Here is a 21,813-nt window from a genome sequence, read left to right as displayed (position 1 = left end):
TGTCCAACCTGCTCTTAAAAATCTGCAATGATGGAGACTCCACAACCTCCCAAGGCAATTTATTCCAGTGCTTAACCACCCTGACAGCTAGGAAGTTTTTCCTAATCTCCAGCCTAAACCTCCCTTGCTGCAATTTAAGCCCATTGCTTCTTGTCCTATCCTCAGAGGATAAGGAGAACAATTGTTCTCCTTCCTCCTTGTAACAAACTTTTATGTACTTGAAAACTGTTATCATGTCCCCTCTCAGTCTTCTCTTCCCCAGATTAAAGAAACCCAGAGTCATTAATCTTCCCTCGTAGGTCATGTTTTTTAGACATAAGAATATACGAACGGCCATACTGGGTCAGAACAAAGGTCCATCTAGCCCAGTATCCTGCCAATGCCAGGTGCCCCAGAGGGAGTGAACCTAACAGGTAATGATCAAGTGATCTCTCTCCTGCCATCCATCTCCACCCTCTGACAAACAGAGGCTAGGGACACCATTCCTTACCCATCCTGGCTAGTAGCCCTTAATGGACTTAACCTGCATGAATTTATCTAGTTCTCTTTTAAACATTGTTATAGTCCTAGCCTTCACAACCTCCTCAGGCAAGGAGTTCCACAAGTTGACTGTGCGCTGCATGAAGGAGAACTTCCTTTTATTTGTTTTAAACCTGCTGCCTATTAATTTTATTTGGTGACCCCTAGTTCTTGTATTATGGGAATAAGTAAATAACTTTTCCTTATCCACTTTCTCCACATCACTCATGATTTTATAGACCTCTATCATATCCCCCCTTAGTCTCCTCTTTTCCAAGCTGAAGATTCCTAGCCTCTTTAATTTCTCCTCATATGGGACCCGTTACAAACCCCTAATAATTTTAGTTGCCCTTTTTTGAACCTTTTCTAGAGCCAGTATATCTTTTTTGAGATGAGGAGACCACATATGTATGCAGTATTCGAGATGTGGGCGTACCATCAATTTATATAACGGCAATAATATATTCTCAGGCTTATTCTCTATCCCCTTTTTAATGATTCCTAACATCCTGTTTGCTTTTTTGACCACCTCTGCACACTGCGTGGACATCTTTAGAGAACTATCCACGATGACTCCAAGATCTTTTTCATGACTTGTTGTAGCTAAATTAGCCCCCCATCATATTGTATGTATAGTTGGGGTTATTTTTTCCAATGTGCATTACTTTACATTTATCCACATAAAATTTCATTTGCCATTTTGTTGCCCAATCACTTAGTTTTGTGAGATCTTTTTGAAGTTCTTCACAGTCTGCTTTGGTCTTAAATTTGTCTTGCTTCAACTTCCAGCCATAGGGTCTTGTTAGGCTTTTGGTTGCTAGACCAAAGAGCCCATGGTCAAATATTTGTTTTCCATGTAGGTACTTATAGACTGGAACCCCTTCAACTTCACCCCTTCAACTTCTCTTTGTTAAGCCAGATAGATGGATTTCCTGGAATTTCTCACTATAAGGCAGGTGTTCCAATATTTGAATCATTCCCATCACTCTTCTCAGAGTCCTCTCCAATTTATCACAGTCCTTGAGTTTGAAGACTTTGACCTAATGCAGTGACCGGGAAATAAACAAGTTAATTTATGGTTAGGGGCCAGGAGAGTATCTTGGTCCCATTTCTCTATCATCTTTGTCCAAGTTTCTCATCGAGTGTAAATGTGGTGCAACAGAATACAGGAGTCCCACATTCCCTTGGCCCTTCTGAAGGGTGGAGTTCCCTCCAAGTCACTGGCTGGTCGGGAGGTTGCCAGGGGAGATAACTAATGGACGAGTTTTGTTGGTGTCTGACAGGTGGAGAAAGAGGTAAGACAGAGAGAATTGAAGACATCCCCATGGCTGTGAAGGGCACCTCTCTCCCCACAACTCTGTTGGATGTATCCACTGCCTACTATTATGTTGACTTTGACTACAATCATGAAGATGTGAACCGGAAGCAAGCGCTCCTTAATAGCATGAACATGGTCACCATGGTGATCTATTCCATTGCCTTTGTGCTGGGAGTGACGGGCAATGGGCTGGTCATCTTCATCACCGGCTTCCGGATGAAGAGGACAGTCAACACCATCTGGTTTCTCAACCTGGCCGTGGCCGACTTCATCTTCACCTTCTTCCTCCCCTTCAGTGTGGCCCACACAGCCCTTGGCTTCCACTGGCCATTTGGAAGGGTATTGTGTAAGATCAACACCGCTTTGGCCTTCCTCAATCTCTACGCCAGCGTCTACCTCCTCATGGTCATCAGCATAGACCACTGCATCTCCGTAGTGCACTCTGTGTGGGCCCAGAATAACCGCACACCCCGCCTGGCTTTCCTGGTAGCCTTGGGTGTGTGGGTCGTGGCCTTGGCCTTGTGTTCTCCAAACCTATACTTCCACCACATGGATCCCTCCCCATACAACGAGAACATCACCAACTGCTACAACAATTTCGACACGGCCGGGGAAGGGGCCACCGAGGAGCAGAGAACAAAGAGGGTAAACACTAACCACCGGGCCATGACCATCAGCCGCTTTATCTTAGGCTTCGTTATCCCCTTCACCGTCATCGTGTGCTGCTACGGTGCCATCTTGGCCAAGCTAAAGAGGAACCAGCTGACCCGATCTGGGAAGCCCTTCAAGGTCATTGCCGCTGTGATCATGGCTTTCTTCCTCTGCTGGCTCCCCTACCACATCTTCTCCTTCCTGGAGATGAACCGGACACCCAGCCTGGACACGGCCCTCATTGTTGGCCTCCCCTTGACCGCCAGCCTGGCCTTCATCAACAGCTGCCTCAATCCCATCCTCTACGTCTTCATGGGTCAGGACTTTAAGGGGAAGGTGCGCCGCTCCCTCTTCTCAGCATTCGAAAGTGCCTTCAGCGAGGAGGCCGCCAGCACCACTGCGAACACGAAGAACAAGTCCACAGACACGGACTCCCAGGTCTTCTAGGCACCATGCATCTGCTGAGAGCTGGGAACCTCAGCCGTGTTCGGACAGAACCTCTCCCTCACATCAACAGGGGCAAAATTGACCCAATGAACTCCACCCTTCCATAGACATGATTCCCCGCTCAGCTCTGCTTGTGTTGATATACTCCTGCCAGGGATGGTCTAGGTTCGCTTGATCCTGTCTCGCCATGGTGAAGAGGCTTGAAAGCCTCTTGAGGTTCCTTCTAACGCTACATTTCTGTGTACAGATGCTTCCGTGTGGATGGATAGAAGCCAATGAAAAACAAAATGCCATCACCTGGTGGTGGGATCCTTCACTGATTTCTCTGGAGTAAATGCATTCAGCAAGCATAACTTGAGCAGCGTTTTATATACCTAAGAGTGATTTGGGGGGCAACCAGCTGGAGAGATCTGATGTTCGGAGGGACTTTGTTGAAATGACGTCTCTTTTAAACGGCTCCATTTGGTCTCTGAGAGCAGACACTGAAACCTTGGCTTTTCTCCTTTCCTCCTTAATAGCGTGTCGCTCGGTTTCTTAGGCCTGGTCTACACTACGAGTTTAGGTCGACTTTAGCAGCGTTAAATCGAATTAAGCCTGGACACGTTCACATGACGAAGCCCTTTCTTTCGACTTAAAGGGCCCTTTAAACCGGTTTCTTTACTCCACCTCCGACGAGAGGATTAGCGATAAAATCGGCCTTAGCGGGTCAGAATTGGGGTAGTGAAGACGGAATTCGACGTTATTGGCCTCCGGGAGCTATCCCACAGTGCTTCATTGTGACCGCTCTGGACAGCACTCTCAACTCAGATGCACTGACCAGGCAGACAGGAAAAGGCCCGCGAACGTTTGAATTTCATTTCCTGTTTGCTCAGCATGGAGAGCACAGGTGACCATGCAGAGCTCATCAGCACAGGTAACCGTGATGGAGTCCCAGGATCGCAAAAGAGCTCCAGCATGGACAGAACGGGAGGTACGGGATCTGCTCGCCATATGGGGAGATGAATCAGTGCTAGCTGAACTCCGTAGCAGTAAACGAAATGGCAAAATATTAGAAAAGGTCTCCAAGGCCATGAAGGACAGAGGCCATAACAGGGACGCACAGCAGTGCTGCGTGAAAATTAAGGAGCTACGGCAAGCCTACCACAAAGCCAGAGAAGCAAACGGAAGGTCCGGGGCTGAGCCGCAAACATGCCGCTTCTACGCGGAGCTGCATCCCATTCTAGGGGGTGCAGCCACCACTACCCCAACCGTGTGCTATGACTCCCTCATTGGAGAAACACACAGGGAAGCGGGTTCGGGGTACAAGGAATATGAGGATGGAGATAATGTAGATAGCTCACAGCAGCAAGGTAGTGGAGAAACCGGTTTCCCCAACAGCCAGGATATGTTTATCACCCTGGACCTGGAACCAGTAACCCCCGAACTCACCCAAGGCATGCTCCCAGACCCTGAGGGCACACAGGGGACCTCTGGTGAGTGTACCTTTGTAAATATTACACATGGTTTAAAAGCAAGCGTGTTTAATGATTAATGATTAATTTGCCCTGGCAATCGCGGCCAGTACAGCTACTGGAAAAGTCTGTTAACGTGTATGGGGATGGAGCGGAAATCCTCCAGGGACATCTCCAGAAAGCTCTCCTTCATGTACTCCCAAAGCCTTTGCAAAAGGTTTCTGGGGAGGGCTGCCTTATCCCGTCCGGCATGGTAGGACACTTTACCACGCCACGCCAGTAGCATGTAGTCTGGAATCATTGCATAACAAAGCATGGCAGCGTATGGTCCCAGTGTTTGCTGGCATGCAGACAACATCCATTCCTTATCGCTCTTTGTTATCCTCAGGAGAGTGATATCATTCACGGTCACCTGGTTGAATTGGGCGATTTTATTAAGGGGACATTCAGAGGTGCCCGTTCCTGCTCTGCTGAACAGAAATGTTCCCCGCTGTTAGCCACGCGGTGGGGGGAGGGGTTAAGTGATCATCCCAGAGAATTGGGTGGGGGCGGAGAGGGGGGTTAGTTGGGTTTGTGCTGCATGTTAACCCGGAAACCGCAGCCCCTCCTTTTACATTGCAAACCCATTTTAAATGGCCAACCCAATCGGTGCTTGATATGGGAAATGAGGGCGCTGCTGTTTGAAACCATTCCCACATGTTAAGAAGGTTAAAAAAGCCAAAAGACTGTGGCTTACCATGGCTGCCTGCAAGCCGAAATCTGTTGCCTGGCACTGCGTGAGTGATCTCTCACACCAAACCGGCAGGCCCTCAATATAAGTGGAAAAATGCGACCTTGTAACGAAAGCACATGTGCTGTGTAATGTGAACAGCAAAATTTAATGTGAAAGAGTGTACCCATTGTTCTCTAAAATGTGTCTTTTTTAACCACCTCTCCCTTCTCCTCCACCAGCTGCAAATGTTTCTCCTTCACAGAGGCTAGTGAAGATTAGAAGGAGAAAACGGAGGACGCGGGACGATATGTTCACGGAGCTCCAGATGTCCTCCCACGCTGACAGAGCACAGCAGAATGCGTGGAGGCAGTCAATGTCAGACTACAGAAAAGCACAATATGAACGAGAGGAGAGGTGGCGGGCTGAATCGCGGGATGAACAGAGCAAGTGGCGGGCTGAAGATGATAGGTGGCGTCAGCTTGCAGACAGAAGGCGAGTCAATGCTCCGACTGCTGGAGCATCAAACTGATATGCTCCAGCATATGGTTGAGCTGCAGGAAAGGCAGCAGGAGCAGAGACCACCGCTACAGCCCCTGTGTAACCAACAGCCCTCCTCCCCAAGTTCCATACCCTCCTCACCCAGACGCCCAAGAACACGGTGGGGGCGCCTCCGGCCACCCAGTCACTCCACCCCAGATGATTGCCCGAGCATCAGAAGGCTGGCCTTCAATAAGAGTTAAAGTTTTAAACTGCAGTGTGTCCTTTTCCTTCCCTCCTCCCCCACCCATCCTGGGCTACCTCGGCAATTATCCCCCTAGTTGTGTGATGAATTAATAAAGAATGCATGAATGTGAAGTAACAATGACTTTATTGCCGCTGCAAGCGGTGCTCGAAGGGGGGAGGGGAGGGTGGGGTGGTTGGTTTACAGGGAAGTAGAGTGAACCGGGGGGGGGGGCGGAGGGTTCATCAAGGAGAAACAAACAGAAGTTTCACACCGTAGCCTGGCCAGTCACAAAACTCGTTTTCAAAGCTTCTCTGATGCGCACCGCGCCCTGCTGTGCTCCTCTAACCGCCCTGGTGTCTGGCTGCGCGTAATCAGCGGCCAGGCGATTTGCCTCAACCTCCCACCCCACCATAAATGTCTCCCCCTTACTCTCACAGATATTGTGGAGTGCACAGCAAGCAGCAATAACAATGGGGATATTCTTTTCGCTGAGGTCTGAGCGAGTCAGTAAGCTGCGTCAGCGCGCTTTTAAACATCCAAATGCACATTCCACCACCATTCGGCACTTGCTCAGCCTGTAGTTGAACAGGTCCTGACTCCTGTCCAGGCTGCCTGTGTACGGCTTCATGAGCCATGGCATTAAGGGGTAGGCTGGGTCCCCAAGGATCACGATAGGCATTTCAACATCCCCAATGGTTACTTTCTGGTCTGGGAAGAAAGTCCCTTCCTCCAGCTTTCGAAACAGAGCAGAGTGCCTGAAGACGCGAGCATCATGTACCTTTCCCGGCCATTCCACGTTGATGTTGGTGAAACGTCCCTTGTGATCCACCAGGGCTTGCAGCAGCATTGAAAAGTACCCCTTGCGGTTTATGTACTCGGTGGCTTGGTGCTCCGGTGCCAAGATAGGGATATGGGTTCCGTCTATGGCCCCACCACTGTTTGGGAATCCCATTGCAGCAAAGCCATCCACTATGGCCTGCACGTTTCCCAGAGTCACTACCCTTGATATCACCAGGTCCTTCATTGCCCTGGCAACTTGGATCACAGCAGCCCCCACAGTAGATTTGCCCACTCCAAATTGATTCCCGACAGACCGGTAGCTGTCTGGCGTTGCAAGCTTCCACAGGGCTATAGCCACTCGCTTCTCAACTGTGAGGGCTGCTCTCATCCTGGTATTCTGGCGCTTCAGGGCAGGGGAAAGCAAGTCACAAAGTTCCATGAAAGTGCCCTTACGCATGCGAAAGTTTCGCAGCCACTGGGAATCGTCCCACACCTGCAGCACGATGCGGTCCCACCAGTCTGTGCTTGTTTCCCGGGCCCAGAATCGGCATTCCACGGCATGAACCTGCCCCAGTAACACCATGATTTCCACATTGCTGGGGCCTGTGCCTTCTGAGAGGTCTATGTCCATGTCAATTTCCTCATCACTCTCGTCGCCGCGCTGCAATCGCCTCCTCGGCTGGTCCTGGTTTTGCTTTGGCATGTCCTGGCTCTGCATATACTCCAGGACAATGCGCGTGGTGTTCATAGTGCTCATAATTGCCGCGGTGATCTGAGCGGGCTCCTTGATCCCAGTGCTAGCTATGGCGCCTGGTCTGAAAAAAGGCGCGAAACTAGTATCTGACGGACCAGGGGAAGGAGGGAGGGAGGGAGGGGCGAGTGACAACATGGCGTACAGGTACAGGGAATTAAAATCAACAAAGGTGGCTGTGCATCAGGGAGAAACACGAACAACTGTCACACAGAATGCCCCCCCCCAAAGATTGAACTCAAAACCCTGGGTTTATCAGGCCATTGATTTCACCGAGGGATGGGGAAGCTAATGAATACAGAACAAATCTATTTTTTACTTCTTAAGCTGGCAGCCGACGGTGCAGCATGACTGATAGCCACTGCAGTACGATGACAATGGATACCAGTCGTAATATACCATCTTCTACCAAAAGGCAAGGGGCTGCTGCTGTGTAGCAATGCAGCCCCACGTCTGCCAGCCCCACGTCTGCCAGCACCCAGATCGCCCTCGGCCTCTTCTGGGTGCTTAGCAGAAAATACTGGGCGCTTGGCAGAAAATAGCATACTACGACTGATAGCCATCATCATCAAGACAGTTCAATAGGACTGAGCACATCTGCCCAGGTGCCTCTGATCGAACTGCAATATGACGACGATGGATACCAGTCGTAATATACCATCTACTGCCAAAAGGCAAGGGGCTGGTGCAATGCAGCCCTACGGCTGCCAGCACCCAGATCGCCGATGAAGGCTATCAGTCATGCTGCACCGTCTACCGCCAAAAGGCAGTTAGCTGCTGCTGCTGTGTAGCAATGCAGTCCCACGTCTGCCGGCACCCAGATGACATATGGTGACGGTGAGCTGAGCTGAGCGGGCTCCATGCTTGCCGTGGTATGTTGTCTGCACAGGTAACCCAGGTAAAAAGGCGCGAATCTATTGTCTGCCGTTGCTCTGATGGAGGGGGAGGGGCCTGACGACATGTACCCAGAACCCCCCGCGACACTGTTTTGCATCATTCAGGCATTGGGATCTCAACTCAGAATTCCAATGGGCGGCGGAGACTGCGGGAACTGTGGGATAGCTACCCATAGTGCAATGCTCTGGAAGTCGAAGCTAGCCTCGGTACTGTGGACGCGGTCCGCCGACTAGAGCACTTAGAGCATTTTATGTGGGGACACACACAATCGGCTGTATACAACCGATTTCTATAAAACCGGCTTCTATAAATTTGACCTAATTTCGTAGTGTAGACATACCCTAATTAGTTAACAGAGTTTTATTGAAAGCTGAGGCTGTACGAAATAAAATTCTGGTGCTTGCAGATCCTTGGAGCTGGGAATTGTATCTGAATGGGGGATACAGCCAGGATAATAGAGACAATAGAGTTGTATTGGAGAAAGGTTCTGGTCTCTTCATTAAAAAAAAAAAAGACACCTTCTCAGTAAGGGTGAATTGTTCACTATAAGGGGGAATTCTCTGTAGGGGAGTTTAGTTCATTATAGGGGGGTCACTCAAAGGAGTTATGTGCTCATTATCAGAAGTTATCACTATAGTAAAAGATGACTTGTTTGGAAATAGAGCTCTGAGAGGGGAGTGGGGCATAGTGGGTTAGAGTGGGGGGAGGCGGACGGGGGAGAGGCTGGGAACCAGGACTCCTGGGTTCTCTCCCCTACTCTGAGAGGGGAGTGGGGCATAGTGGGTTAGAGTGGGGGGAGGTGGACGGGGAGAGGCTGGGAACCAGGACTCCTGGGTTCTCTCCCCAGCTCTGAGAGGGGAGTGGGGCATAGTGGGTTAGAGTGGGGGGAGGCGGACAGGGGAGAGGCTGGGATCCAGGACTCCTGGGTTCTATCCAAAGCTGTGGGAGGGGAGTGGGGTCAAGGGTTACAGCAGGCCATGGGTGGGGACTTGGAGGCAGGAGTCCTGTGTGTGATTAAGGGGCAGGTTGCTTTTTTCAGGGGGGCAGGCAGGGGATGAGGGATCGGAAACAGCTGGGCACGGGACAGAAGGGACCCAGGGGAGGAAAAACCACCCGAGACACACGATGGTCCAAGGACAGGGCGCTGGGTTTGGTCAGTTTCACCGTCCTGTCTGATGGCACCAAATTCCTGCCACTTAGAGGCCAGATGCCAGGATAGGCTGAAGCGGATCTTTCTTTGTCGCCTCTGGACCGCCAGATATATCGAGCCTTCATAATGGTGGGATTTAAAACCCGGGTGGGAGCAGGGATGTGACAAGCCCTAACTCCTGTACAAATAGAGTTAATGCACAAGGGACACCCAGGTCTTACTCACTGGACCCCACTCCCCTCCCAGAGCTGGGGAGAGAACCCAGGTATCCTGGCTCCCAGTGATAGTCAGAAGGGCCAGTCTCTGGCTACAAGGGAGCACAAGGCCCATCCTCCTCCCGCTCTGGGCTGGACAGACTGACAGACCGCAGAGCAGCCGGACGAACGCCCTGACTCCTTCCCTGTCAATGTTCCCACCTCCCCATGGCAGCTCTTGACTCCCTGCCAGCCGCCTCCCCCTGCCTGTGTCAGCCTGGCCCAGACTTGTACAGGGGAGAGGATACAGAACTGCCGTCATTGGATCAGCCATATGGGCCCATCTAGCTCTGTGTCCCACCCCCTCCCTGGATCCCAGAGGATCATAAACATTGTTCTCCGGGTGAAAGAATATTTGACCATTTACCCAAATGCACTTACCCAAATGCACACTGACAGCCAATTCTTATTAACTGAACTATGATTTATTTAAAAAGAAAAGAGAGAGAGAGAGAGTTGGTTAAAAGATCATTCTACATACAGACTTGAATAAAATTCTTAGGTCAGTTTCATTGTAGAGATGGTGGGTGTTAGAGTTGCACGGAGTTCTTTCAGAATTAACCCATAGGTTCAGTCCAGTGTCCAGTATCAGGGAGATCCAGATGAGACTGGAGACATCAGTCGTGTGACTCAAACTTTCCCCTGATGAAGCTTAAGCAGATCTGAGACACAAGGATCAGATCCCAAGAGCCCTTTATACAGTTTCCAGGCAGCCTCTTGACATCATGCAGATCTTGGGTGAACAATAGTATCTTTGAAGTAACCTCCTATTTCCTAAACATCCCCTTGTAATTGGCTGCATGGATTAACATAAGGCAATTGCCTATCTCCCAGCATTTGCAGGTGATTTGCTATATACTTCAAAGAGAAATCAAGACAGCAATATCACGGCATTCACAGTTCATGTGAATGTTAATATCTCCTTTTGATCACTGAATGATCAGAATACAGCAATAGATAGGAACTGTTTGGTTACATTGTTAACCTCCAACAATATATATGTAAACACACAAGCACACAACCATTCTCTATTAATATGTCTCTAAAGGTTGAATCTGGGTCAATTATCCTGCTAGCTGTGTAACCCTTTCTGGCCCTGTGTCACACCAGTCATGATGATATAGACTCTGTCATATCCCCCCATGCCCTTGGTCATCTCTTTTCTACACTGAACAGTCCCAGTCTTAAATATCTCCTCATATGGGAGCTGGTCCATTCTTCTAATCATTTTGGTTGCCCTTCTTTTTACCTTTTCCAATTCTAATAGATCTTTCTAACCTGGGGCCACCAGAACGGTTGACAGCATTCAAGGAGGATTTATACAGAGGCATTACAATATTTTCTGCCATATTCTCCCTCTCTTTCCTTAGGGTTCCTACCGTTCTGTTACACTCAGATCCCTTCACCTTGCTCTGGAAGCACAGACGTCCTGGGATTTACTTGTGCCAGAGCAGGGTAAAGGGGCCTTAGCGCAACTGAGATGAGGCTGGAGAGTCTGCGATGAAGGTAGTTAGTGTGGGATTGTTATAAGTGCAGTGCCAGCTTCTGGGAGCCTGGCAATGGGTGAATTAAGTGGGATCTCCTAGATATGGGAGCCCCACGTGAAGCTTATTACAGAGGTTAAGGGAAAGGGGAGTAATATGAATAACACATAACTTAACCTCCTCAGCTGGAACACCCTGCAGCACCCAGCACAATAGAACCTGGTGCTTTGGTGCCTTTCTGCAATATAAACGCTGGTCACTAATAGCATCTCACCAGCCCCTGAGCTGTTAGGAAAGCCTGGGGCATGGAGTTAGGAGGGATGGACCTGGTCACTGTTTTTTCAGTGAGGTGAAAGCTGCTTTCCCTGCTCTGTGATCAAAGTGCAGTGGGAGGCAGAGAAGGGGCTCTACCTACACATTACAGGCAACGTTTCTAAATCCTGGGCAGGGGCAATGAGCCATATCAGAGAAAGCCAGTTCCCCCGCTACAGCTAAGGGCAAAGCTAGACTTCTAATTTGTCTAAGTGCTCTAAAACCCACATGCTAACCTGGATTGTCTTGAACGTGCTGGGCAACATCAGGGCTTGGGATACGGTGAGCAGTCAAAAGTGAGGGTACTTGGAACACGGGGATTCTGAGATATAGCCCCTAAATACAAATCATATGACGTGACAATCTTAGGGTTCTTTGTGTGTGTGTGTCCGTGTGTACACTCTTGAGGTCCAGAGCATGGCTCTGATCTGCTCCAAACTGATCTGGCCTATTCAGAACTGCTGACACTCACTGTCCCTTTGGGGAGCCAATATTTTTAAAATTTATTCAGGGTCCAAGTTGAATCTACTGTGTAGAGCCAAGGGGACAAGCCAGAGCATTTCGCCTGTGCAGCACGACTGGGCTCTGCTGCAAGCCCGGGTGTTTGGGTAATGCTGACCGATCCTGGTCGTCGAGATCAAACCTGTTCCCTTGGGAGCTCAGTGCATGAGCCTCTATTGCAGGAGCTAAAAAACACATTTTTCTTAGCCAGGGCTAGCAGACTCATCAATCTCTAGCTGGTCTAGCTGCCACTAGAAGGAGACAGAGTGCCACACCAAGCAGGCATAGGTTACCTTTGCAGGTAGTTGTGGTGGTGTTTGTCCATGGGGCCCCCTTCCGAACCCCATTCCAAGGCCCCTACCAGTGACCATGCACATACAATGGGGGATCCTGGGTTGCAGGTGCCTAACACCGCTGCTGCTCCATCAGACTAACTGGGGGCTCATGGTGACATTCTGTGGCCATGGAACCTGAGCACCACCCATGTTGCTTTACAATGGCTGTCGTGCACGTCAGTGACTCTGCTCCTGCAACTTGCCAGGGCTCCTTCTGGGTATTTTGGTGCACCGCTAGGGAAATCCTAAGGCTCTGCCTGGGGAAAAAAAGTGGCCTTGTAATTTAAGGCCGTATCATCATAATGTATCTGCACGGGGAGGCTGAGGGGCATGAGAGACGCACTTTGACAGTGAATTTCATGGATACTCGCTGCCAGCAGAGGAATGTTGAGACATAGATTCATAGATTCTAGGACTGGAAGGGACCTCGAGAGGTCATCGAGTCCAGTCCCCTGCCCACATGGCAGGACCAAATACTGTCTAGACCATCCCTGATAGACATTTATCTAACCTACTCTTAAATATCTCCAGAGATAGAGATTCCACAACCTCCCTAGGCAATTTATTCCAGTGTTTAACCACCCTGACAGTTAGGAACTTTTTCCTAATGTCCAACCTAGACCTCCCTTGCTGCAGTTTAAGCCCATTGCTTCTTGTTCTATCCTTAGAGGCTAAGGTGAACAAGTTTTCTCCCTCCTCCTTATGACACACTTTTAGATACCTGAAAACTGCTATCATGTCCCCTCTCAGTCTTCTCTTTTCCAAACTAAACAAACCCAATTCTTTCAGCCTTCCTTCATAGGTCATGTTCTCAAGACCTTTAATCATTCTTGTTGCTCAAGAACCTTAAGTCCCACTCCAAGTTGTGGCTGTCACAGACCTTTCTGCTCTTGTCCTCTCCAGCATCTCTCAGTCCCGACTCTCCCACCCCTCTGTCCCAGTCCCAGCTGTGAGAAGCAATTGCAGGAGAAGTCCTGCTCAGCCCTGGGTTGGAGCATATTCAATACAGACAGTCTTCAGAGAATTTAGTTGCCAAATTCTTAGGCTGCACATCTGCAATCAGGAATTTTATTTGGCGGGCGGGGGGCTGGGTTGCAGTGAAAAGAATTTTAAGTTGGCCAGACTGGGGTGGATTTTCACAGAGGTGGCCAGGGCATCTCCTTGGCATGTCCACCTGCCAACGCCCAGGTGTTGATGTCCCTGCTCCAAAGCTTGGGGGCACTAGAGCTTCTCAGTTAAAACATTTCAAGAATTCTTCATATGGAAAAACAATGTGTTTTTCCCTCCTTTAGCCTCTGTGACAGTGTTCCCCATAAGGCTTTATGGGGAGGGGGTGCTTATAAATGTATGTATGACATAACTGGAATATGTTTTGTGCTGCCTGTGCCAGGTAACATATCTCCGTAAAGGTTATGGTCTACTATATCTATTCATCCTATTTGTACATATATATATCATTTTCTACTTGAGGTTAAGAATATGGGCTGTATGCTTGCTTGGTTTCTAAGTAAGCTTTGGGAGGCATTTGGTCAGCTTCTTTAGGAAGGAATTCACCAGGTTAAGTACCTGATCAGGAAACACTTGGAGAACAATGCATCTTGGAATGCTCCAATCCACATAAGAAGTCTTCCTGGAGACATGCAAGATACCATGTGGACAATGGCGTCAGCCTGTAAAGACTGAGTCATGCAGGGGCATGTGACTTGCCCAGGTGACTCCAAAACTCCATCTTGGAGCTGGACTTTGCATAGGAGGGAGGAGGGGGGTCCCCACCCACAAGAGTCTATTTAAACCCGTGGGAGACCCCTCCATTTGGTCTTCAGCTGGCTAAAGAAGGAACCTCTCCACACACCCCCAGGATACTTGAAGGAGACTGAGACAAAGGGCAGTAACTACAGGGGGTGTGAGTGATTGCTGTAGGGTGACCAGACAGCAAGTGTGAAAAATCGGGACAGGGGTTGGGGGGTAATAGGAGCCTATAGAAGAAAAAGACCCAAAAATCGGGACTGTCCCTATAAAATCGGGACATCTGGTCACCCTAGATTGCTGGACCCAGGCTAAAAGGAGATTAGCCTGTAAAAGGGAGTGCTCTAGAACTGGTGAGGAAATTATCTATATTTAGTTTGATTAGACATAGATTTGCACATTTTATTTTATTTTGCTAGGTGACTTACTTTGTTCTGTCTGTTACTACTTTGAACCACTTAAATCCTACTGTCTGTATTTAATAAAATCACTTTTTATTTAATAATTTACTCAGAGTATGTATTAATACCTGGGGGAGCAAACAACTGTGCATATCTCTCTATCAGTGTTATAGAGGGCGAACAATTTATGAGTTTGCCCTGCATAAGCTTTATGCAGGGTAAAACGGATTTATTTGGGTTTAGACCCCATTGGGAGTTGGGCATCTGAGTGCTAAAGACAAGCACACTACTGTGAGCTGTTTTCAGGTAAACTTGCAGCCTTGGGACAAGTGATTCAGACCCTGGGTCTGTGCTTAGAGCAGACTGGAGTGTCTGGCTCAGCAAGACAGGGTGCTGGAGTCCTGCGCTGGCAGGGAAAACAGGAGCAGAAGTAGTCTTGGTACATTGGGTGGCAGCTCCCAAGGGGGTTTCTGTGATCCAACCTGTCACAGCCTCCCTCTCTGAAATGGCCTGAACCATGCTGCGCTGAAACTTTCCAAAAAAATTCAGCCTGAGGCAGATGCCTGTCCTGGGAAACTTCAGCCTGAATGGTTAAAGTTTGGCAAAGTTATAAGCAACTGAAAACAGGGCTTTATAATGTAAAATGTTAGGTACTGTGACAAAGTTCCTCCTTTATCTTGGTGGGTCCTGTGCTTATTGGTGGATTTTCTTGCCTCAGCGATTCACCATGTGGGTTGGGGAACAGCCCAGAGACCTTCCCCTCTGGAAGAACCCACAGTCCAGGTCAATTGGGAGGTTTGGGGGGAACCCGGGCCCACCCTCTACTCTGGGTTCCAGCCCAGGGCCCTGTGGACTGCAGCTGTCTATAGTGCCTCCTGTAACAGCTGCATGACAGCTACAACTCCCTGGGCTACTTCCCCATGGCCTCCTCCAAACACCTTCCTTATTCTCACCACAGGACCTTCCTCCTGGTGTCTGATAACGCTTGTGCTCCTCAGTCCTCCAGCAGCACACCCTCTCACTCTGCGCTCCTTGTGCCTCTTGCTCCCAGCTCCTCACACTCGCACCACAAACTGAAGTGAACTCCTTTTTAAAGCCCAGGTGCCCTGATTAGCCTGCCTTAATTGATTCTAGCAGCTTCTTCTTAATTGACTCCAGGTGTCTTAATTAGCCTGCCTGCCTTAACTGGTTCTAGCAGGTTCCTGATTACTCTAGTGCAGCCCCTGTTCTGGTCACTCAGGGAACAGAAAACTACTCATCCAGTGACCAGTATATTTGCCCTCTACCAGACTCCTGTACCCCACTGGTCTGGGTCTGTCACAGTACCCATAACTAGGTGGCACTAAGCAGCTCTGGCTGTGGGTACGTCTACAGTTGAGAGGAAAAGTGTCATTTTGAGCTTGAGTAGACATACCCACTCCAGTGTGGACACTCAGGTGCAGGCTTGGAAACACCAAGTCCACGAACTCGGGTCTCACAGACCCAGTTTACAATGCAGTGTAGACGTACCCTCTCGGACCTCGATAGCCCCAGATGCAGCCTCGGCTCCTTAATTGGCCCAGCTGGGAGCTCCAGTTCTGGCTCAGGGGAGGGAGGGGATTGGACCTACTTCAGTTATAAGGGCCAGTCACCCTGTGACAGACAGAAGGGCAAAACATCTGACACCACCCCCATGACAAGGGAGGACTTGATCTGGGTAGAGAACAGGTGGTATTTCCTTCCTTCTCACATGTAAGGCGACGAGAGAGAAAGACTAAGATTTGGGGAGAGGAGGGAACAACTACTTTTTTTTTCTGTTAAATAAAGATGATTGTTAATAAAGCTGGAACAAGACAAATCTGAGGTCAAATTCCCAGCATCTGCAATTTCTTTTGATCACCCTCCAGGAAAAGCTTAAGGGGACACTGTTCGATGAAATACCATATTAAACACACACTCCTCACCTATGTCACTAACAACACCAGGCAGAAGTGTGAATTCTCAGCAACACTACGGCCTGGCCTACACTTAACAATTAGATTGACCCAGATACATTGCATAGGGCTGTGAAAAATGTCACAAACTGAGCACTGTAGTTAGGTTGACCTAATCCCTAGGGTAGATGTGCCTAGATCAATGGAAGAATTCTCTGTAAACATAGCTCCTGTCTCTCGGAAAGGTAGATTAATGACATCAATGGAAAACCCCTTCCTTTGATGTAGGAAGCATCTATACTAAGGCACTACAGCTGCAGTACTGGACCACCCAGAATGCAGACATGGCCTACGGGTCTGTCTGCACTATGGAGACTGAATATCAGCATAGCTTTGTTGCTGTAGTTAGATTGGTATGAAAAAGTAGATACATTCATGCACACGGAAAGGGTTTTTCCATTGCTGCAGGAACACCACTTCCCCACATGATGGTATCTACATCAACAGAAGCAGTCTTCCATCGCTCTAGCAGCTCCTACACTGTGGTTATGTCAGCATAGCTACATTGGTCAGTGGTGTGCCAGATCTGGGAAAAGTCTACCCGTTTCAAACTCTGGGGTTCCTAAAGCACACTCCTGGGGCCAGACCTCTTGTCTGGCATCCTTCCTTGGGAGGTGGGGCACTGCAGGCCACCTGCTCTGGACTCCAGAACCTGTGCTGGGACATCCGGAGCTCCCCATGTTGCTTGTTAGCAACGTCAGAATTCCAGCGAGGCTGTGGAAATGCTGAACTTGTATTTTAACCTCTTGGGGAACATGTGGCAGTGTAGCAAAACTGGCTTTCCAAAGGAAATTCTTAACCACAGACACCAACCAGCAACCATGTGCTCCTGTCGCAAAACTCCATCCCCAGCCCCACACGGCTTGGTATGACCCCATTGTTTCATAGGGGTGGGGCAGGTGTGAAGGATCATTACAAAGTCAGTAGACCCTGCTCCTCATCTCGATGGCTCTCTGTTACAGTGCTTTACGGGGTATTATGCTACCCTCCCAGCAGGGGAGATGCCTCAGTACTGCCTCACTGTTGGCTGTGCATAAACAAGATTAAACTAGATTTCAGCCCAGGCCACAAAATGATTAATAGAATCCACCATGGATGCCTGCAAACAAAATGGTTGGTGTACACCTCACACAGACATACAAAATGTCTGATGTATCGTTGCTACAGACATACTAAATGTATGATGTATCGCTGACACAGACACACAAAATGGCAGACATAACTTGGTTCAGACCTTCCACAATTTGTCACATCCACATTCTGAGCAGCAAGACGATAACAACCTGCTGCAGCCTGGTCAGTGACCCAGATGTCATCTCTTGCTGCTTTAACACAGGGCCCTGAGCCCAAGTCAGAGTCTGTCTACACTATTAGAGACCGACAGGGGGCAGTTATCCGACATCTGCTATTGTCAGACTCTTACACCTTCCTCTGAAGACTCCGGTCCTGACCACTGTCAGAGACAGCAGAATGCACTGGGTGAACCCTGAGTCTGAGGCAGTTGTTGTCAGTTGGCTGGTCTGTGTGTGTTCTTTCCATGTGCTGTCCAGTTGATAGATGGTTCTGCAGGCCTCGATAGTACTACTTAGTACTGTTAAGTGCTGAAGGCTGGAATGCTGTTGCCTTAGTAATGCTGCCCAGCGCGCCCAGTGCTTCGGTCCTCGGAGCTCCAGTGTTATCAGTATTAACAGCAGATAAGGCAGCCTACTCATTCAGCAGACCACTATGTTACTCATTAAAAAAAGACCACAGGCATGGTCCAGTGACAAAGGCACTCTGACAGGTTTATTGTCCCCTAGGCACAGCACCCTGGCTCCATGGTTACAGGTACACTGACACCTGAGTGCCTAGTGCAAGGAGTGTCTCAGTCAGTAGTGGGAATTTTTTTTGTCCCCTCCACACACAGGGTTAAGGTGAGGAAACCTGATATTTATAGGCTGAGCCAAATGCCTGGAATACACACCTTACACTCCACCTTACAAACATATTTCTTGACATCTGTTTGTTACCTCCCCTTGTTCCTTATATCTTGAATAAAACATCCCTATTCATTATTTTGCCAAACCATCTTATTTTGTACTAGATTGGGATGTACCTGTACTAGCTGAAATATATTTATGTAAATACCTATTGCATTGTACACTAGCATCATCTTTGGTAAGTTCATGTACTGGATGCTTATCTGCTTTAATACATAGCCTGACTGTGGTTCCCAGCCTCTGATTCAGGCCTTAGATCTTGCACGAGGCCCAGTACTCCAGGCTCTCTCTCTCTGCTACACTTGGTTCCACTCAGGATCTATGGTCCAATCCAGAGACTGCTATAGGGCACCCTTAACAGAGGCATATTCCCTGTGGTACCATGTGTCAGTCCTTCAAATACCTCCTGGGCTTCACCTTGGAGCAGCAGGCCAAGGAAATCCAGCTTGGCAGCCTCACCCCAGCCATTTGTTTGGGCAGCTCATACAAATAGGTTGATTCAGCCAGCCCAACCCTAGCCAACCCCAATATCAGCTCTGGGCATGAAGCCGGGTGGCCACATCTCTCACCCGCACTGCCCTATTTCTGCTCTCGGAGCTCAGGGGAACACTTTGATTGTCAGGGTTGGTCATTTCCACCCAACAAGTAGCCCTCGGACCTATGGTACCTTCCCCTTAAACCTTGCCAGGCAAATCTGCCAACCAGCATTCCACCTTGGACACCAGTGTAATTAGTGTGTTGCCCCAAGTACATCAGACCCCTAGGTACCTGTAGTGTGCCACATGAACCCCAACTCCGACTCCAGCACTGTAGGTGCTTTTGCAGCTAGGCCTTGTCGATTCAAGCCCTGGTGGGTCCTAGTGGGTCCTAGTAACCACTCAGACACGTGGCTGAGGGAAACGTTTTTACTAGGGCTCACTGGTAAGGGGAAGGCTGCAGAGACCCTAGGTACAGAGGGTTAAACTGTTACAGTGCAGAGTGAGCCACGGTGGTTGTGGTTCCTGTCTGAGTCCCTGGGGCAGTCCCGCTGACAGCCAGGGATCTTCAGGGTCAGTGCCTGGGCCACCCTCGCCAGTCCAGTCTCTAGCCCTGCAAACAGGAGTTTGTGGGTTTCAGGCCAGGTTCAGTCAGTGTCTGTCATTGGGGCCCCTCTGCCCTGGCTCCCTGCCCAGCTGCTGTTACTCCCACTCAGACCAGCCTGTTCCACATGCAGTTCTGATAGTAAATAGCCCTGGGGAGAAACCCCTAGCCCTGACTGGAATTTATGTTTCTTCTCCCAGGATGACGGAAGATTCAAAAACTCACTGGGCTGATGTGTTTTCAAAATGGGACAGTAAACTTTCTGGTCTGTCTGAGGAGGAAAATGAAGAATTCCAGACTGCTGTCAAAGTTGGGAACATCTCAAAAGCCATTTCTGTGGTGAAGAAGTCTTATGAGTTGATAAGAAATATCAAACTCAACATCTCCATCACAGGGGACATGGGCTCTGGGAAGTCGTCTTTCATCAATGCCGTAAGGAGCCTGAATGATGATGACACTAGTGCAGCTGAGACTGGGGTGAATGAAACAACAAAGGATCCAACTTCTTACCCCCATCCCATTCACCCAAATGTTATTGTGTGGGATTTACCTGGGATTGGAACACCAAAGTATCTAGCAGAAACATATGTCAAAGATGTGAACCTTGATCGTTATGATTTCTTCATCATCATCGCAGCCGTGCGCTTCACAGAAGCTGATACCAGACTTGCCAAAGAAATCAAGAGGACGGGGAAGAAGTTTTACTTTGTCCGCACCAAGGTGGATGTGGACTTGGCTAATGAACAAACAAACAAAAAAAGAGAGATTTCAAAGAGTAGAAAACTCTACAGGCAATGAGAAATAACTGCATGGGGAACCTGCAAAAATCAGGCATCATCTCCCAAAAGGTTTTCCTGATGTCAAGATGGGACTTTCACAAGTACGATTCTCCCCTACTGCAGCAGACTTTCGCAAATGACCTCAACACTCACAAGAGACACGTTCTCATCTGTGCCCTGCCCAGCACCTCTGAAAAAATCTTGGAAGAGAAACAGAAGGCCCTGCAGGAACAGATCTGGAAACAAGCCCTGAAGTCGTGCGCTCTCGCTGCTGTTCCTCTCCCATATCTCTCGGTTAAGTGCGATGACGACATCTTGGTGGAGAACATGAGAGAGTATTGCAAGTCCTTTGGCCTGGATGATGATTCCCTCGAATCACTTGCTAAACAAGTTCGGATGTCTGCTGATGAGCTGAAGTGTGTAATAAAGTCCCCTCTGGCCAAAGATATAACAAGAGAAGTGGCTTTGAAGCGGCTCAGAGAGGCTACAGGGGAACCTATGATGAGAGTTAAATATTTTATCAGCCTGATACCACTGATTGGCACTGGGATAGCAGCAAAGAAGTCTTACAGTGTCACCTCTGAAGTGTTACTTAGGTTTTTGGATGAAGTTGCAAAAGATGCTCAACGAGTCCTGAAAAAGGCTTTGGAGGGAGCAGAGAATAACCAATAACAGTGTCCCAAGGCAGAGCTTCTCCCCAGCTTCCCAGGATAAACTGCCACAGCCCCGGTCTCCTTTCTGCAGTTTGATTGTCCCAAACTTAAACAAACCAAGAGCCAAAACCATTTCTTGGCTCACCCTTGCATTACCGACTTTCACTGTCTCCGCTTCCAGGGGTCTCTGGCAGTCCTGCTGCTCCTGTTTCCACTCTCTCTCTCTCAGCCAGTCATCCCTCAGTGGGTCCCTGGTCTATCCACACTGCACATTAAGCCTGGGCTCTGACTCAGGTTTGAGCCTAAGTCCTGCTTCCTTCCACACCCAAATCAGTCTGACTCGGGTCAGTGAGCACTTGGGAATGGGTCCTAGGACCCTGCTGGGGGGTGGATCAGAGCCCAAGTCCTGCTGTGACTCAGGTCCAACCCCTTTCATTCTGCAGTGTGGACACAGCTCAAGCTGCAGACCCAATCAGAAGCTCTGCATAGTGCAGTGTGGACACACTAGGACAGCCCTGAGACCCGGGTCCAGCACTTGTAAACCCAGGTTTCCAGTGCAGTGTGGATGCTCAAGTGCAGGCTTGGAAACACTGAATCCACAAGCTCGGGTCCCGCAGGCCCAGGATTACAATGCAGTGTAGACGTATCCTCTTGGACCTGTATTACCCCAGTGCAGCCCCATCCCTTAATTGTCCCAGCTGGGAGCCTCTGTTCTGGCACAGGGAGGGAGAGGGGATGTTGGACCCACTTCAGTCACAGGGGCCAGAAATCCTGTGACAGAGAACAAAAGAGCAGCATGTCTGACACCAACCCCATGGCAAAAGGGGATTGGATCTGAGTAGAGAGGAGGTGGCATTTCCTTCCTTTTCACATGTAATATGACAGAAGAGAGAAAGACTGACTAAGATGTGGGGAG

The 21,813-nt window shown here is 49.1% G+C and overlaps 1 protein-coding gene and 1 pseudogene across 1 annotated transcript; both read left to right on the top strand.

Annotated features, from left to right (window-relative positions):
• LOC135892418 (interferon-inducible GTPase 5-like) overlaps window positions 1–21,040 on the top strand; it is a 28,341-nt pseudogene extending 7,301 nt beyond the window's left edge.
• Window positions 1,485–5,950, top strand: LOC135892417 (chemerin-like receptor 1). The gene is made up of 2 exons (XM_065420196.1): window positions 1,485–4,407; window positions 5,338–5,950. The coding sequence occupies exon 1, from the start codon at window positions 1,775–1,777 to the stop codon at window positions 2,933–2,935; it is 1,161 nt and encodes a 386-aa protein (XP_065276268.1). The 5' UTR covers window positions 1,485–1,774; the 3' UTR covers window positions 2,936–4,407; window positions 5,338–5,950.
• Window positions 21,041–21,813: the final 773 nt, after the last annotated feature.

The sequence above is a fragment of the Emys orbicularis genome, chromosome 20 (genome assembly GCF_028017835.1).
Source record: "Emys orbicularis isolate rEmyOrb1 chromosome 20, rEmyOrb1.hap1, whole genome shotgun sequence".
NCBI classification, from domain to species: Eukaryota; Metazoa; Chordata; order Testudines; family Emydidae; genus Emys; species Emys orbicularis.
This window is presented reverse-complemented; position numbering and strand designations above follow the sequence as displayed.

Coding starts and splice junctions, on each gene's coding strand:
- LOC135892417 (XM_065420196.1), top strand. CDS start 1,775: ATGGACGAGTTTTGTTGGTGTCTGACAGGTGGAGAAAGAGGTAAGACA.